Source organism: Macaca nemestrina, chromosome 12 (assembly GCF_043159975.1).
Source record: "Macaca nemestrina isolate mMacNem1 chromosome 12, mMacNem.hap1, whole genome shotgun sequence".
Classification (NCBI taxonomy): Eukaryota; Metazoa; Chordata; class Mammalia; order Primates; family Cercopithecidae; genus Macaca; species Macaca nemestrina.
The window spans coordinates 102,725,226-102,743,889 of NC_092136.1; the positions used below are offsets into that span (position 1 = coordinate 102,725,226).

General features: G+C 37.0%; 1 protein-coding gene and 1 long non-coding RNA gene across 3 annotated transcripts in view; one reads left to right on the top strand and one right to left on the bottom strand.

The window, feature by feature from the left end:
• Positions 1-763: 763 nt before the first annotated feature.
• On the bottom strand, positions 764-13,155 carry LOC105493707 (matrix metallopeptidase 10). Of its 2 annotated transcripts, none has more exons than XM_011761568.2 (10): positions 10,738-10,879; positions 9,747-9,988; positions 9,456-9,604; positions 8,865-8,990; positions 6,859-7,023; positions 6,529-6,673; positions 5,438-5,571; positions 3,107-3,266; positions 2,286-2,389; positions 764-1,155 (listed from the first exon to the last, which is right to left on the bottom strand). In XM_011761568.2, the coding sequence occupies exons 1-10, from the start codon at positions 10,840-10,842 to the stop codon at positions 1,055-1,057; spliced, it is 1,431 nt and encodes a 476-aa protein (XP_011759870.3). In that variant the 5' UTR covers positions 10,843-10,879; the 3' UTR covers positions 764-1,054. The 2 variants fall into 2 exon arrangements, with proteins under 2 accessions (XP_011759870.3, XP_070930072.1); XM_071073971.1 differs by lacking the exon at positions 10,738-10,879 and adding an exon at positions 12,950-13,155 and having other exon boundaries at positions 839-1,155.
• Positions 13,156-13,956: 801 nt separating this feature from the next.
• The window catches only part of LOC105493710 (uncharacterized), a 54,975-nt gene continuing 50,267 nt past the window's right edge, over positions 13,957-18,664 (top strand). Inside the window, exon 1 of the long non-coding RNA XR_011611017.1 lies at positions 13,957-14,320. This is a non-coding gene — a long non-coding RNA (uncharacterized lncRNA). The remainder of the gene's footprint in view (positions 14,321-18,664) is intronic.

Genomic DNA, 18,664 nt, shown 5'->3' on the forward strand with positions numbered 1-18,664 from the left:
TATTCATTTCTACTTCAAAATTTTGCCTTGAAGCCCATCCTAGACACAGTTATGTGTCTCTCTATGTCAGGGGTATCATTGCCAGTTATGAGCTCCAAAAGCAGGTGGGATATTTCTGCCTCCAGACTTTCTTTAGCAGAAATGGATTTTGGCCTGAATCATCTGAATAATTGCTATGTAGCTGAGGCTCCAAATAAGGCAATCACCCAACATATTAGATATCTATTGCTGAGTAGAAAATTACCGCATGTGCACATGCGCTCTTATCACCCAGGGGCTTCCACATACAAAATGGCAGCAAGAGAATATTCTAACAGGAGGGTGAGGGTGAGGGTGAGATGAGAAATTTAGTCTGCAGAGCAGGAAAGGAATCCCAATAAAGAAAGATTTGGGTTAAAACAAGAGGTGAGTGGACTCCAAACTAGTTTTATTTCCCCACCTGTAAAATTGTAAAGTCTATTAAATAATACACCAGTTTCCCAGACTCTAACATTCTAGAGTTCCATTTCTCCATTCTACTTTGATCCTTCCTAGATACAGAACAACTGTTGATTTACCTTCTTTGTTAGGTATGTAAGGAACACTTACAATATCTGTGAGATGAAAAAGAAAGATCCTGTTGGTGCAGAGAATAGGAGAGGGTACGTGACAGTCACATGGCTCCTTTATAGTGTGTGATCCTACCACATCTACTGGCAGAGTATCTGTCAAATAATCAGTCCCCAGTGTGGTCAGGGTATTGAACATGAATTGTTCTAGAAAGTAAGGAACAGGCCCAAAATAAAACTTTTTATTGAAGAAGTAATAAAACATCTATGGAAATACATTCTCTCACCTATTGCACATGAGTATTTCTTAATTCTGTTGAACGTAATTCAAAAGCAAATGAAGAATTCCAGAAACATTCTTCATGACACATGCAGATGTCTGCAAGGCTCCTTTTCTTTAACCATAGAACATGCAGGAAAAATGAATCATTTTGGCTCATAATACATTAGATGAATAATTATTAGATTTATTTAAAACACCCATATCAGTTTTCCCCCTATCTTGTCTAGCAATGTAACCAGCTGTAACTCTTCAGTATGCGTGTCACCATCCTGGCATTGGGGTCAAACTCAAACTGTGATGATCCACTGAAGAAATAGAAAAATCCTGTAAACATAGAGAAGGAAAATGATGAGACATCTTCAAATATGTCATTTTGCAACATATGTGACTTAGATTAGGTACAAGTTAATAATGGATGGCATTTATTAAGTGATTACTCTATGCCAGGCACTGAGCTAAGTGCTTTACATGTTTAGCTCAATTACCCTTACAAAAAAGTGTAATGTGTTATTAATGAGAACAAAACTAAAAATTAGGACGGTTTTGTAATTTTAACAAGGTAGCATCTGTAAGGAAGGATGGAGGGAGGACTCCATCTCATCTGACTCCAAAGGAAGTGCTCTAAAACATTATGTTATACTGGTTCTAAATATATAACATTCTATAATATTTTAAAATCTGGTTTTCCTTTCTTTCCAACCTCTCCTCTTCTGCTAGGTCCTAAATTACAGCTTAGGAGACAACTAGACCCAAGAGAATCAGACAAATGATAAATGAGCCAGAGGTCCATTTCCTGCTTTTCATCCATCATGGTTAAGTCATTTTAGTAACAGGATCATCAGCCTCATGAGCACTGGATTGTCAAGCACTGGCAGCTCCCTCCAAAATTCCTTCAGAGTAATCAAGAACAAGTTTTGCTTTCCTATTTACCCATTACCATGAATCACATTTTACCTATTTTGAGCATATGGGAGGGCTACTATTTTTTTTACAAATGACTAATGTAGGAAATTGCAGACTGCAACAGAAGCCCAGACAAGGCTCCCCTGGGATGGGATAGAAGGAAAGGGACAACAGGATGGGATAGAATAGAATGACAACCAGCCATTAGTAAACTTGGCTCACATAGATTGTATTTTTATACCAACATAGTGACCTGAAAGATAATGGCTTCTGTGTGAGAAAGTATCCTTTGATTTTATGTGCGGGTATGAAACAGAGACTTGGAAGCTATTCAGGAAAAAAAAAACCACACACACACACACACACACACACACACACACAAAATTTAAACCCACTTTGCATAAATTGGAAAGTTAAGATTTTCAGGAATTTGGAGTAAAAAAGATATCAGACTGAATGATTTAAAAACTGTTTTGATTCTGCACTTCATTTTGAAATCATAAAAATGCCTGGAGATTCCTGCATTGACAATGAAATAAGGGTCTTCTTACCAAATGCCTGTAATACCGCATCGACCTTAGGCTCAACTCCTGGAAAGTCATCAGCTATTAGTCTAGGGAAGCCTTGCTCCATGGACTGGCTGTTTTCATCAAATCTAAGCCAAATGAAAGAAATACAGTTCAATGTTGCGTAGTAGTCCTATTACACACAATAGTATAATGTGATGTTAATTTTCCAGTGTGGAATCCTAGACAAACTTTTAAGTTGTGTAAAAAAGTGTTAAACATTTTTAGAGCTACAAGAATAGGTTACTTTCCTGGGCTTACAAGTTTAACACATAAAACAATACTTTCCCAGAAACAGGAACATTCTGTCATTTTACAGAGGTTCCATACATATGTCTGAGGTAAATTTTCTAAGCCTGGACACACAGACCCCAAATTTCTATGTGTCTACCACAAATACATAAAGACTGTGTAGACATAAAATGCAAAATGAATTAAATCACTTAGCTAAAACTAAACCTCTGGTTCTCAGTCACACTGGGACCCTGTAGATCTTGTCTCCAAAGCCTGCCACACCTGGGCTTCCTATGGCAGCCACATGGTGACTGGAAACGGGATAAGAAGGGAATGTCTTTGGACCTCAGCTGGCCTCTCCTGATGTCCTTTGGTGTCTGAGTATATGGCCCAGTGATCACCGCTCTGAGAGCCCTTTGTATCCAGGAAGTAGAACAATAAACTGTCTTCTTCATAATCACAAATTTTGAAGTTAGAGAAAGTTAGAGCATGGGGGTAGGGAAATATCCTTAAAGAAAGAAAATAATTTTCTTAAACAGGCTTCATAGAAAGTCATTTCTCTTGCATCTCACCTCCAGTATTTGTCCTCTACAAAGAAGTATGTTTTCTTCTTTTCCTTGTCAGAAACAGCTGCATCAATTTTCCTTATGGTTGGAGGAAAACCCAGGGTATGGATACCCTTTGGGTAACCCGCTTGTACCTCATTTCCTCTGATGGCCCAGAACTCATTTCCTGTTGAAAAAACAAATCCAATAAATTTTACATGAAGCCGTTGATTTTAAAAATGATTATAGTGCATTGTTGTGGTAAAGAGGAAGTCTTGGTTTTAATTCCAACCTAATAATGCCCAGTTCACAGCCAGTCTTTAATAAATACTCCCTGAATGAATGAGTGAAAGAATGAATAAATGAGTAGATAACTCTGATTCATTGCCCTTTCTGTGGCTTATATATTTGTATCTATAAGTTATAGTTTATTTATAGATCAGTTTTAGTTATTTCTTATAATTGCTGGTGACTTTTTAACCTGAATTTCTCACCTAGACCTCTCTCTCTTAAGTTTCATACCAATAGATCATTGCTTATTGTACACTTCCTTTGAGGTATTTCACAGTCACCAATTCAAATCTGTGCTTCTTCTGAACACTATTGGAATTCATTCAAATTCTAGTGAGTTAGGACAACAAAATCCCATCCATCTCTCTGCCTTTACTTTGTTACATCACTCTCCAGGACCCCAAGTCTGAATTCCTTCTTCACACTACTGCCAGATTCACTAATCTAAAATGCCCATCTGTTGTTTATCTCTCTTGCTTCATCTGAACTGAATGACTTTTATGTGTCTGAGCAGTTCCAGATATGCTCTTACTTGGCAAAAACAATTTCTTCTTTCTTAGAGATCTTTCTACTTCCTGTACACCCAGCCGATCTCTGCACAGCAAAAGAGAACTTCAAGACCCATCCTAACATCACCTCCTCTAAGGGATCTTTGCTGAGCCCTGGGTATGAGTCAGATGCTCCCATGGCACCCTTCCTTCTCTCAGTACCAGCACTTGTCATACGTAGGCTGCCTATGGCTTCATCTCTGCTGCTCCTTCTAGAATATGAGCCCTTTTCAGTCCTGACCTCCACTAATGAGCATAGTGTCTGACACAGTGCAAATGATATGTAAATGTGAGATACATTACTGGATAATAATATGTTAGAGTTATAATTCTTTACAATTTCTATTGCAATTTCACATTCATTTAATCTTCACAAAAGTGAGATTGCCAGAAATAAACATTTTTAAAATCTTCATAAAGCTTGACATTTAAAAATATTCCAATATCACCTATAAGTCTAGGGGAAAAATAAAGATGAGAAATTAAAGAATTAAAATTGAACAAAATGAAAATACTGCATATCAAAATTTGCTGAATAAAAAAGAAGAAATGGTTATTTATAGGTATAAATGCTTATATTAGAAAAGAAAAAAGTTACAAGTTAATAAGGTAAGTATCAAACTTAAGCTATAACAATAATAACAGGATCAATTAAAAGTAAACAAAACTTAAGGCAACAATAAGGATATGAACAGAAATTAGTTAAATGGGAAATCAAAATATAATATAGAGGATAAATAAAGCCAAAAGTCAGTCCTTTGAAAAGATCAATAACATTATTACATATATTATGAGATTAATGAAGAGAAAAAGAGAAAGGCAAAAGGGTTCAGTAATGGGAATGAAAAAGAGAACAAAACTTCAGCAATAATTCAAATTACAACAAAATAATTTTCCAAAAACTTTTTACTGATGGATTTGAAAACGGACAAAATTGGCAAACTTTTAGAAAAACATGTTAACAAAACTGACTCAAGAAGTAATAGAAACTCAAATAGCATATTACCAATAAAACAAATTGAAACCGTAGTTTAAAAATCTGATAAAGAAGCCGCCATACCCGAATAGCTCCATTAGTTAATTTATCTCTCCCTGAACTGATACTACATCTTACTGATTAAAGTTTTATAACACAGGGCTTTTCTCCTTATCTAATTAGATGGGTTCACCAGGAGCCTCCTGGCTATTCTTGGTCTTTGCTGCCGTATAAATTGTAAAACTAATTTGTCAAGTTCCATGAAAAATCTTTTGGCATTTGAAATGAAAATGTCTTGTATCTATAGATAAATTGACATTTTTACTATATTGCATTTTTTATCCATGAATATGGAATACCACCTATTCACTTAAGAGGTCTCTAAAATAAAGTTTATAATGCTCTTTGTACAAATTTTATTTAAGTGTTAGCACAAGGTCTTGCAGTAATCTAAACTTTAATATAATGGAGAAAACTCATGTCGATAAAATTTTCACAATAGGATTTATTCCAGCAAGTTGAAAATTCTTATATAGTACTCACCTTTAAAAATAAAAACAGTATCCCTGCTATTAACTTCATATGCAGCATCCAAATATGACGGGAGAGAGGGCCAAAATGTAGAAATCAAATGAAATTCAGGTTCAGAGTTCCAGTGGGATCTTCGCCAAAAATATCTGTAATACATAAAATTACTTGCAATTGTCTTTCTCCTTTAGCTATGTGAAAAAAAGTATTCTTTTAAAAAAAAATCCATGCTAATTCACGCATTCATAGAAGTCTATATTAAACCATCCTCCTGCATGTGATTCCAGGGGAAATAAAATTGATGGCAGGACTTGTGACTGGTTCCAATAAAATTATTTAGCTTGCTTCCACTCTGAAAGTCCATAAACAGTGTGTATATTATGTCCTAGTATTTTAAAAAATATTATGTGCGTATTGATGCTTGTATATGAATAGAACATTTCTGTAAAGAGTTAAAGGAAATTGGTAGCAGTGGTTACACATGTGAAGGGAGCTGGGGGACTGTAGACCAAAGACTAGAGAGAGATTGTTTAACTCTGTATCTTTTGGCAGTGTCTAAATATTGTGCCATAAGCATATATCACTTTTTTCCAAAAGCAATTAATTTAAGTAGTAGCAATTTTTAGCAAAGGGAAAGATATCACCCTGTTTCTAAGGATTCACCAGTGCTTTCTGAAGAAGTTCCATGATTTATATTTTAAAAAATGAACAAAACAGATATAACTCCCTGCCTTAATCAAGCTTACGGTCTAGAATCATCCCTTGTAAGTGTAAAAAATGACCTGGACAATTCTAACAGGATGTGAAAAATTCAACAAGAACTAGATCTGAATGATTTTAAAATACAGAGAAAATTTTGTATTTAAAAAAAATCTCTGTCAAGCAGAAAAAGTAACTACCGGGTACTAGGTTTAGCACTGGGATGACAAAATTATCTGTACAACAAACCCCCATGACACGAATTTACCTATATAACAAACCTGCACATGTAGCCCTGAACCTAAAATAAAAGTTTTTTTTAAAAAACCTCTATCAAATTTCTGTTTTCCTTCCTAAGCACTGTACATCAAAAGAATAGACAGAGAAATATAATTTTCTGGTCTGACCTGTCTTTAAAGAACAGATATTCTCCCCTCAGAGTGCTGATGGCATCGAAGGACAAAGCAGGGTCGCACTTGGCTGGCGTCCTAGATCCTGAAGGGACGGATTTGGTGGGCACCAGGGGTTCCTCAGTAGAGGCAGGGGGAGGTCCTAAAGGAGACAGATTTGGGGATGCAAACATTTAAAAAATGTGATGCATCTGTCAATTTGTATGCCTTTCACACATTCTCAAAGTGCTTCAAGCTAAATCAGAAATACTTTAGGTAGCATTGGAAAGCTTTCTTGGGGACTGTCATTGCAGAGCTACAATGCCTAATTTTTCCAGCGTCACTCACCATAGAGAGACTGAATGCCATTCACATCATCTTGTGAAAGGCGGAACCGGGTCAGCTCTGTGAATGAGTTGTAGAGTGGGTACATCAAAGCTTCAGTGTTGGCTGAGTGAAAGAGCCCCAGGGAGTGGCCAAGTTCATGAGCAGCAACGAGGAATAAATTGGTGCCTGTATGACAACCATAAATGTTCAGAATCCACCAGCTATTTATTCCATAAATACACATACAGAACATATGCCAGCTGTGCAGGCCATCCTTGAAACCACATGGTCTTTTCAGTATTTGTGGATTGGTTCATTGATTGGCATATTCCATACTTTATAGAAATTAATGTGTTTTTCAAGGTTGACTTTAAGTCAATATATAAGACAGTTTTTCACCGTATCGCTCCCTAGATCCCTCCTTGGTCAGGAAAACTAAGACACTTTTCCTATATTGACAAATGAGAAGCATTATTTCCAAAGATTTTTTTTTTTGAAAGGACAAGACTAATATCCATGTCAATAAATATAACTCTTGGTTGTCTAAAAGTAAAAAGTCATTGTTCAAATTTAGGAACATGTGCCAGTTGCAACCTCGGTTAAAATTAATCATATAACATTTATGTTGCTCCCCAAACTTTTAGGCCACAAGACTGTAGTTATTTCTTGTGGAGTTTAGTCTGATTTGCTCTTCCTCCTCTTCATCATACTCAAGTAACTGTTTTTTTTTGAGACAGAATCTCACTCTGTTGCCCAGGCTGGAGTACGGGTTCAAGCGATTCTCATGCCTCAGCCTCCTGAGTAGCTGAGATTACAGGCACGTACCACTATGCCCAGCTAATTTTTATATTTTAGAGATAGGGTTTCACCATGTTGGCTAGGCTAGTCTCGAACTCCTGGCCTCAAGTGATTCACTCACCTTGGCCTCCCAAAATGCTGGGATTACAGGCATTAGCCACCGGTGCTCAGCCATAATAAAATAATTTTTGATTGTCAAAAATCTTCCCAGTAATAAGTGCCATTGGATGTGTACAATCTTTAGTTTAAAACAGAAACATGCCCAATAACAGTTTTCTGCAGCACAAGCACAGCTAGATTCAGCTTTTAAAAAAATATTATAAAAAGAGTTTTATCGAATTTAGTAGTAGATATTTGACCAAGGCTCCAAGAATTGTGCAGAAAAGAACAATTGTTCAAATAAAAGGCAATCATTTCATGCAACACAGATTTCAGTCTTGTGAGACAGAGTTGTCCAGGTTGGAGGACAGTGGTGCAATCTCGGTTCACTGCAGCCTCCATCTCCTGGGTTCAAGCGATTCTCGTGCCTCAGCCTCCTGAGTCTTGTACTCAGGAAAGATGTTCTTTGCATTTACATTAAAAATCCCAGGCACTCTCAGAAATAGTGATTGTTTCAACAGTGTGTTTCTAAACTTTAGAAGGCATTTTAAAAATTAAATAGCATACAGTTAATTTTTGTCATTATGTTTAGATGTAAAGTGTTTCAAAGCCCATTTAGGGGGGAAAAAACCCCATCTAAGCTAGAGATAGTGACATGTTTATTTAAAAAGATGATCTAACAGTGTTTTTTTCAGTTCCTGGCATTTTCTCCTGATCTCTACTTTTAAGTAAAAAGGAGGCCAATGAGAAGAAAGAAAGAAAACTTAAGGGCAAATTTTAGGATTGAAACTGATTTAATGGAATTCATTCTACCCTAATCATTTGCCATTAAAGTGATGAAAAACATTAATTATGCTGATCCTCAAACCCCTACAAGATCCTGAGTTGTGGAGATAAGTCTGAATGGCTTTTACAATATTGTACTTGGTGGGGGCAAACATGAAAATACAGACATTTTATAAAATTCTTCAATAATGATTGAAACAAACAGTACTTCTGTTTAAAGCTCAGGCAATAAAAAAATTCAGTTACTAGTATATTCCATTTATTTCTCATTCTAGATAATCCAATTATTTTTGGGTAGGATCAGACATTATTCCTGAAATGTTCCTGAGAGGTTTACAACCCACCTGATGCATCTTCTGTCCAGTGTTCATCATCATCAAAGTGGATATCTCCATAAAGCCCAGGTCCAGGTGGATAGGCATGAGCCAAGCTGTGTCCTGAGCCATCAAAAGAGTAAAAGTCTCCATGTTCTGATAGGAAAAAAAAATTAATGGAAATATAAGGGTTCAGAATTTATTTTTACCCTGTTCCAATAAAACAACAGTAGATGCTATAGTCTGAATGCTGGTGTCTACTGCAAATTCATATGTTGAAACTCCATATTCACTGTGATATAGTATTAAGAGGTTAGGTCTTTAGGAAGTGATTAGGTCATAGGTGCTCTGTCCTCATGAATGAGATTAGTGCTTTTATGAAAGAGGCTTGAGGGAACCTCCTGGCCCTTTCTATTGTGTGAGGACACAGAAGGTACCATCTATGAAGAATAGGTTCTCATCAGACACCAAATCTGCTGACACCTTAATCTTGGACTTCCCAGCCTCCAGGATTGTGAGCAATAAGTTTCTGTTGTTTATAAATTACACAGTCCAAGGTATCTGGCTCTAGCAGTCTAAACAGATTAATACACCAGATAAATGGATGCTTTATTTGATTACCTTTAACAGCAAAAGAGATCATTATATCAGCCTCTCCTTCATACAGCCTGGAGAAAGTGAGTGGAGTCACCTTTTCCCAGACTTTCACAGCTTTCTCAATGGCAGAATCAACAGCATCTCCTGGCAAATCTGATGTATAATTCACAATCCTGGAGGAGAAAAATTGAAGAGGATATTATTTTCTCCTGCCATTATGAAAAATTGTTAAAGAAAACTTTGTGTTACTTATCCAAATATGACAAGTAACTTATAAAGTTTCAATATTATGTGAAAACTACTCTGAACCATTACCTGTATGTAAGGTGGGTTTTCCTCCACTTCGGGATGCCAGGAAAGGTGTGGAAGTGACCAACGTCAGGAACTCCACACCTGGGCTTGCGCATCACCTCCAGAGTGTCAGAGTCCAGCTTCCCTGTTGCTGCCAACCCAAGGAACTTCTGCATTTGTTGGATTTTTTTAACAATGAGATTACTCTCCTTTCTTCTAAACTGTTTCACATCTGTTTTGAGGTTGTAGTAGTTTTCTAGGTATTGCTAATGGAATAATGAGTATAATTTTTAAGTCATTTTTTACGATTTTCCATCACTTACCCAACTTTTATAATGCATCTTAATTTTCCTCTAGTTTCTTAAAACAAAAGTCGATCACACATTTAATTTGATTTTTTTCATTAAGACTCCCCATTTCATACAAATTTTTAAATTTTATTGCAGTGTTAGTTTGCTAGTCAAGTAAGGAATTTGGGATTGGAAATTCAGGTCTAGCATTACTTTTGTTTGTTTTTAAAGAAACCCTCTTTTAACATAGTTTTGTGAAAAGTTAGAATACTAACCTTTTCCACTTACATTGTTATTATAGACTTGGTTTAAGACTGAAGTGCAGTAAACTCTTTTGTCCAAATATGACAAGTAAAAATATAAAAACTGTTACCTGTTGTGATTTAAAGATCAGACTTAGCATGCTCCCCCTCCCCAATAATTTTAACTAAAGAAATTCTAAAGCCAGAGGAGTTTCACATATTCTCCATGTGTTCTTTTCACTTAGCCACAAATATACTGCTACTATTTTATTGTAACCTTGAGTAATTATATGCCCTTTCTGAAACTTTCTTTTCTTCTCTGTTAACTTAAAAATAATTTCCACCTCCAGCCTGCTAATTATTCTCTGGTGCTACAGTTTTCTAACAAAGTGATCTCTAGTCTAATCATCCTGCTTTGTGTTGGAAGGTGAAGTAGACACACTGGGCTGGCCAGTAGCTGCATTAGATGCCACCATTAATTACCTGGGCAAGATCCCTGTTGGAGTCCTCCTGTTTTGCTGCCCCACTCAGAGGATAGGCAGAGCAGACTGGCAGACACAACAGCACGAGGAATGCAAGATGCATCATTCTCACTGTCCTTATCTTCTCTGTCTACTGGGCTTCTAGCTCTACCCCCTAGTGTCCTTTCTTTTATACAGAGACAATGCTTAGGTCACCAAAAGCATGATTCATGCATATGTTTTTTAAGTCTGAATGCTCACAAACTTTTAATGTAATGGTGATACAGCCTACATTGGTATTTTCCTTCAACCTTCTAAGCTCGAAAGAATGATTAATCCCCAGGAAATGATTTCTGTGTTTGTAAAGACAAGAAAGAATTGACTAGGTAATTCATGTCTGTGTATTTACCTAAAGAGAACTGATAAGGTTGGTAAAATGCCAAATGTTTAGACATTTTAAAATCAGTGCAATTTTCTTTTAATAAAACTATGTTTTAAACTTAAATATAAGCAGGTAAGAATTAAGTAGGTCAATGGAAACAAATTCCAAATATAGTTGTGGTCTAACTGTGGGAACTGCTATCTACAAAGATATTAAAACAAATATTTCACTTCTTGAGTTCTTGTTTACAACAGCTGTTACTGATTTTTGGATGGATTTATTGGCCATGGAGTAGGGGTATTGTGAGAAGGACATGGAGCATGTAGAGAAAAGAATCCAAAGAGTGAACCTTTGGTGTTCACTCATTCTCCATTTCCCAGTGTATAATTATGTTCAAAGTAAATGCTCCATAAAACTTGTTAAATGGAAAAAATTAAATTGCACGTTAGACCAAAATGGTCCTTCTACCTTCCTCCTCTTCTTTGCTTTAAAAAATTCTTTTCATCCTTTCTTCCTCCTCTTAAGGTACAAAGGAGGAGATGGATTGAGATCTGTAATAGGAAAATATTTCAAATCCTCCATTTATTTCACATGTCTAATGATCTACCCCTGCCCACGAATAGTATTTTCTTTCTTGTTTTCTCAGTCAAATAAAGTGCTTTTTACACAGTAACACAGTAAGTCTGCAATAACTGTTTTGTCAAATTAACCTGTTAGTATAAAGAACCCTGAAATTCTTGTAGTAAAGAACTATATTTTTCTCTTGCTAAAGATAAATTAATTGTACCATGTCTGAAGTATATAATTGCAAAGTGATGAGAGATTAAAATAATAAGTGTGCAGGAATGATCTTTTCAGTATCACCCACCATCCACACCCTACTTAGGGTAACCTGGACAGGTGGGACTTCCAGGAACCAAGAGGCTCTGAGACTTCCAAGCCAGAGTTGGGGAGAAACTGGGATATACACTGAGCCAGCCAAGTCAACTTGTGGCTTACTGTTGCCAAAGAGTTTGCTCTACAGTGTGGGCACATCGGCTTGAATATCAGAGGGAGAAGGACAGATAAGCAGACTCAAATGAAGTCAACTGGACATCGAGCAAGAACAGTCAGGCACTGCATAATGTTTCAGTCAACAATGGACCACATATGTGATGGTGGTCCCATATGATTATAATGGAGCTTGATATGGTTTGGATCTGTGTCCGTGCCCAAATCCCAAGTCAAATGGTCATCCCCAGTGTTGGAGGTGAAGCCTGGTGGGAGGTGATTGGATCATGGGGGCGGATTTCTCATGCCCATTTAGCACCATCCCTTCGGTTCTGTTCTTGTGATAGTGAGTGAGTGAGTTATCATGAGATCTGGTTGTTTAAAAGTGTGTAGCACCTCCCCCTTTTCTTTCTTCCTCCTGCTCTGGCCGTGTAAACTGCAGGCTCCTCTTTTGCCTTCCACCATGATTGTAAGTTTCCTGAGGCCCCCCAGAAGCAGGTGCCACCATGGTTCCTATACAGCCTGCAGAACCGTGAGCCAATTAAACCTCTTTTCTTTATAAGTTACCCAGTCTCAGGTATTTTTGATAGAAGTGCAAAAATAAACTAATACAGAGCTGATAAGCACCCATCAGCTATTGTCATTGTAGCCATCATAATGTCAGAGTACAAGGTATTACCCATGAGTTTGTGATGATGCTGGTATAAACAAGCCTACTGTGCTGCCATATAAAAGTCTAGCACATGCAATTGTGTACAGTACATAATTCTTGATAATAGTAATAAATGACTGTTTATTCATTTACTATACATTTTGTCATTTATTTTAGAGTGTACTTCTTTTTTTTTTTTTTAAAAATTACCCGTAAAACAGCTTCAGGCAGGTCCTTCAGAAGGTATTCCATGGTTAGCGCCCTATACGGGCATTGTTACCACAGGAGATGACAGCTGCATCAGTGTTATTGCCCTGAAAGATCTTCTAGTGGAACATGATGTGAAAGTGGAAAACAGTGATATTGATGATCCTGATCCTGTGTAGGCCAGGGCTAATGTGTGTTTTGTGTCTTCATTCTTAACAAAAAAGTTTAAAAAATAAAAAAAATTAACGATAGTAAAAAGCTTACAGAATAAGGATATTGAGAAAAAATATTTTTGCACCTCTGAAATGTTTGTGTTTTAACATAAGTGTTATTAAAAAAGAGTCAAAAAGTTTGTTAAAATTAAAAAGTTTATAAAGTAAAAATGTTACAGTAAGCTAAGGTTAATTTATATTGAAGAAAGAAAAATGTTTTTATAAATTTAGTGTAGTCTAGGTATACAATGTTCATAAAGTCTACATAGTGTACAGATTCACTCACCACTCACTCACTCACTCACTCAGAGCAACTTCCAGTTTGGCAAGCTTCATTCATGGTTAGTGCCCTATATAGTTGTACCATTTTTTATCTTTAATACCATCTTTTTATTGTATTTATCTATGTTAAAATATGTGTAGATACACTAACACTTATTATTATGTTACAATTGCCTCCAGTATTCAGTTGAATTTCATGCTGTACAGGTTTGTAGCCTAGGAGTAATAGGCTTGCTGGGCGTGATGGCTGACACCTCTACTCTCAGCTACTTGGAAGGCTGAGATGGGAGGATCACTTTCCCCAAAAAAATTTTAAAAGGCTATACCATATAATCTAGGCATGTAGTAGGCTGTACCATAGAGGTTTGTGTAAGTTTAATCCATGGTGTTTGCACAATGGAGAAATTGCCTGAGGACCTGTTTCTTAGAATGCGCCCCCATTGTTAAGTCACACATGACTGTGTATAATTAATTCAGGCCATTATTTTGTCATCTGTAAAATGGAGTGGATGTAACCACACTCACAGGGTTAATATGTATACTTTATGCTGGGGAACAAATCTCTTTTTATTTCACTCCAACACCTTTAACAGACAAAGCTTGTTGGCCTGACAAATCTATGACAATGCCCCTAGGCACTGATTTGACAAGTTGTGAGATGCCCATTTTCACTTGAGTCATAACTTTATTAGTGTTGACACATCCTGTTAATGGATTTTATTATGTGGTAATGATACAGTCAAAGTTTACACCGCAGTAATAGCTACAACTATAATTGGGAGCCTATAGGGTAGCACGTGCCTCACAGAAACGATGTTAGTATGTAAACTTGTCCTGCATTAAACCATGACACCTGGAAGAAATTAATGACCTGGAGCAGGTGAGTCCTATGTTTGTCTTTAAATAATTAATTACTTGTTAAACCTACTGAAGTATGTATAGGGTCAGGCAAGGAAGCATACACAGCTCATACTTAAAGAAAGGTGAAACCCTTGGTATTGAGGTTCCACTGTATGCCAGTTCTTAAATGTGAGTTATTTTTAAACTTCAGAGCAACCCAACAAAGTTGAGATTAGAAAAATTAAATAAAAAGCTCACGATCAAAAGCTAACAAGTGGGAAGAGATTATTCAGAACTGCCAGAAAAAAATCTTCAAGACTACAACTTGGACATTTATCAGAAACCTCTTGGCTTCATTCCATATCTTTGCTATTGTGAATAGTGCTGTGATAAACATATGAGTGCAGGTATCTTTCAACATAATGGTTTCTTTTCCTTTGGGTAGATATCCCACAGTAGTGGGATTGCTGGGTTGAATGGTAGTTCTATTTTTTTGGTCTTTGAAAAATTCCCATGCTGTTCGGAATACTATGCAGCCATAAAAAAGAATGACATAATGTCTTTAGCGGTAACATGGATGGAAGTGAAGGCCATTATTTATGTGAAGTAATTTAGAAACAGAAAGTCAAATACCACATGTTCTGATTCACAAGTGGAAGCTAAATGATGTGTACGCATGGATATACTGTGTGGAATAATACACACTGGACACTTGGGAGGGTGGGAGTGTGGGAGGGAAAAGAGGGATGAGAAATTATCTAATGGGGGCACAATGTCTTCTATTCCAGTGGTGGTTGCACTAAATCTCAGACTTCACCACTATGCAAAATATCCCTGTAACAAAACTGCACTTGTACTCCCCAAATATGTTTAAAATAATAGTAATAATAAAAGTTTTAAAACAATCTCTTGGCTTGGACTTTGGCTCTTCCCCAACTTTTTTACTTTTATGTCTTGACACTTTATCTCTCATTCTTGAACTCACCCCTGAACATGCCTTCAATTTATCTCCTTAGCTTCTGTTCTTTTCTCCCAACTCTCTGATCATCCTGCTAATACAGCTGCTTCATTCGATCTATGTTTACCTGTTCTGTCACTTGCAGCTCCTCTTGGGCTGTGCTGCACGGATGTGATCCAGACAGAACGCAGGTCTACAATCCATTGCAATTTCAGTAACTGACTGAGAAATGCGTAATGGCTTTTCACTTCCAGTTTATCTAATTCTTGGGAAAACCGGTTAGCTATTAATTTTCAACACCCGAATAACTCTGATTTTAAGGTTGTACATATACACATATAATGCTGGGTCAACAGTGGTGTGACGCTGACTTCAGTATTTTGCAACTTCTTCTTTTGTTGGAAATTACTGGTTTTTACACAGACTCATAACAAGTGAAAAGTTCACCTCTTGCCCACGCTTTTAGTTCCAATTTGACTGCTTTACAATGGGAACACAGTTTATTGTTCGATTTTTGTTCATTTTTTCTCTATTCTGATAGTTTAGCCAAACATTGCAGGTCACTTATGCTTGCTATAGAAAATACTATCAATCGAAGGAGGCAAAGTATCAAAGTAGGGGTTAGACAGACCTCAGATTCATGACTTCAGTGTTGTGAAGATTAGAAAACATAATTTTATGTTGTGTCCTATAATGGCCATTATTATTTTAACAATACCTAAACACATAAAATAATCCCAAATGAATGTGGTTACTGTATTTTCAATGTGTAGGAAATACACTTAACAATGTGTTAGGTTGATTCCTTGGTGCAGTGGACTTTTCTGGTGGGAAGAGCCTCGTTGGGGAGGAAAGAAGCACTGAAGAAAATTTCTGGCTTTAGGGGAATATGCGAAGGAAAAGGGAAATTACCATTTGTTGAATATTTTCAACATAACAGGCACTGTGCTAGGTGATCTAATCTCTTCTATTTTTACGACAAACCTGGAAGTTAGTATTATTTTCCCTTTACCACAGAAAGGAAATGAAGATTCAGAATGGTCAAGATCACACAGAGTTGAGTGGCAGAGCAGATCTTGCAACTTTGCACTGCAATTCATTGGCCAGAACACTTCCTCCTTAAGACACATGGGATACGTCTGGAAAAAAGCTACAACTTCCCCTTAGACCGGTGTTTGGGGTCAAATTCTCCAAAAGGATTCAAACTGGAAGGCTAGAGCCAAACAAAACCCAAACAAGCCAAACTCCTACTTTCTAGTGCATTTCTGGGCTCAAAGACAATAGGGGAAATCTCTAAAGACTCCTCTTGAATCACCCTGTATCATGTTTTTGAGGCTGTGTTAATTTGCTCTAGTAAATAAATACTGTCTGAAATAGTAGCTGTAACGGTAATTACCCTCTAGGTAAGTCATCTGCCAGGTAGTTACCAACTAGGTAAGTCCACCATCATGATGTATTTGGTGTATGCAAGGGCTCCAATGATTAATTGAATGAGGTTGTGAGAGGATTACCCTCCTTGTTGCTTTTAAATCTCTGATGGTGTAACCAGTCTGTGCAATCCTCCCAGGATGTGACATTGGTGTTTTGCTGCTTTTGGTTTACTATTTTGGCCAGAGTTCAGGAGGAGCAGTTTCAGGGGCTTCTAGTTGGTGCTTCCTACCATAAAGATCTTGTTCCAGACGTCAGGGAACAACCACAAGATGGTCTGTGGGCCCATTGGGCCCACTGTGAGATGACCTTGAGTCAGAACTCTATTTATCACTTTCCCTCATATGCCTCCTTTCTAAACTGGAAGGCCATTATACCATTTTGGGACCTGTGATACCAGGTCAGTTCAGATCTGGTATCCAACTGTCCTTGCAAAATCTGAGTACTGTTCTTCCCCAGTGCACAGTTACCCTGGTGGATGGCCTTATCTCCCTTTATGAGGATATATGTCCCTTTAAAAGATATATGTGATCCTTGGTATATAGTGGCATCACAGTTACTAAGATGTGTGTGTGTGTGTGTGTGTGTGTGTGTGTGTGTGAGAGAGAGAGAGAGAGAGACTACATCCCCCTGAAGGAGGATTTCTCTCTCCATACATACACATACATATATATACACACACACACACACATATACACATACATATATGTATATTTTGTATGATTTGTGTATACACATGATACCTATACATATTAGGCATGGGTTTTGTATTATTTGTACATACATATGATATGACAAGTATGATTCATATATACATATGTATATGTATATATAGTATATGTATGTATATAAATGGAGATATTTACGTATGCATATATACACACATATGTATATATATGTATATGGATATGGATGTGTATGTATGTACATGTATACATGTATACATCTGTATGTACGCACTCTTTCCATTCTGCTATCCCATCATCTTTAATGATACTAGAGAGGCCAATTCCCCAGAAACACCTCATACTCTTAACCCACCCCACAGAGAACAGCTACCACCAGATATCTCTCAGACACCTGTGTGTACCCTCACTAGTGTGGTCCTTATGGCTTCAATGAAAGCCAATGAAAGGCGTGCCTTCTGGGCCTTCCCAGGCAACAGAGTACGCTGGTGGGTTCTTCACTCCATTGTAATAGATTCATTTTAAGGTTCAAATCTCTCTGTGCCTTCTGCCTTCTTCCTCAAAATCATGCCACAGAAATTCTGGCATCTCCACCACATATACCATAGGACATCATTGTGTCCAAGATTTGAGAATCCATGTCAGCAGAGTATTAGACAAGCTCCTGGTTTCCTTTCTAGAAAATTGTATCCCAAGTCAAGAATGTGTGTATCTATGTCAATAAATTCTTCCCTCTCCAGCCTTATATCCCCCAACTTAATCCAATGCCTTTCAGATTTACTCCCATATGTGTTTCTTTGATTTTTGATGATACTTAATGCCCAGGTCCAATAAGTCTTTTGGTTAGTAACCTATTTCCTACCATGACTAGGATCTGAGCTATGCTGAGACCTGATCTTAGTCATTTGCTGAAAATAATGAGCAGAGGCAAGAGCAATTTGGGAGGAGGGCAAGCATTATCTTGTGAGGTTTTTGTCTCAAATGAGGTCCTTATCAATTCTCCATGCAAGCGTAGATTCTGCTCCTCTGGCAAGAGGGAGGTACTACTTCTACCTTTGTAGAGCTTGCTTCTGCCTATGTAAAGCTACTTGCAAGACTCCTGTGTACATAAACTTTCCTCCCAAATTAGTCATCATAAACTAGTGATTATCTTGACAATCACTTCCAAATATAAAATCTTATATTTTATATTATACTTAGCAAATAATATTATTAATATAACATTATAATATATTAGCAAATAAAAGTTGTATATATGTTTAGAGACAGAATCTCACTCTGTAGTAGATTATATTAGCAAATAAAAGTTGTA

Bases quoted from the DNA above. Each gene is read 5' to 3' on its own strand.
- LOC105493707 (XM_011761568.2), bottom strand. From the start codon at position 10,842: ATGATGCATCTTGCATTCCTCGTGCTGTTGTGTCTGCCAGTCTGCTCT. The intron at 9,989-10,737 runs GTAATTAATGGT...TTATTCCATTAG, and splicing joins CCAACAGGGATCTTGCCCAG to CAATACCTAGAAAACTACTA. The intron at 7,024-8,864 runs GTGGGTTGTAAA...GTTGTCATACAG, and splicing joins CTGGACAGAAGATGCATCAG to GCACCAATTTATTCCTCGTT.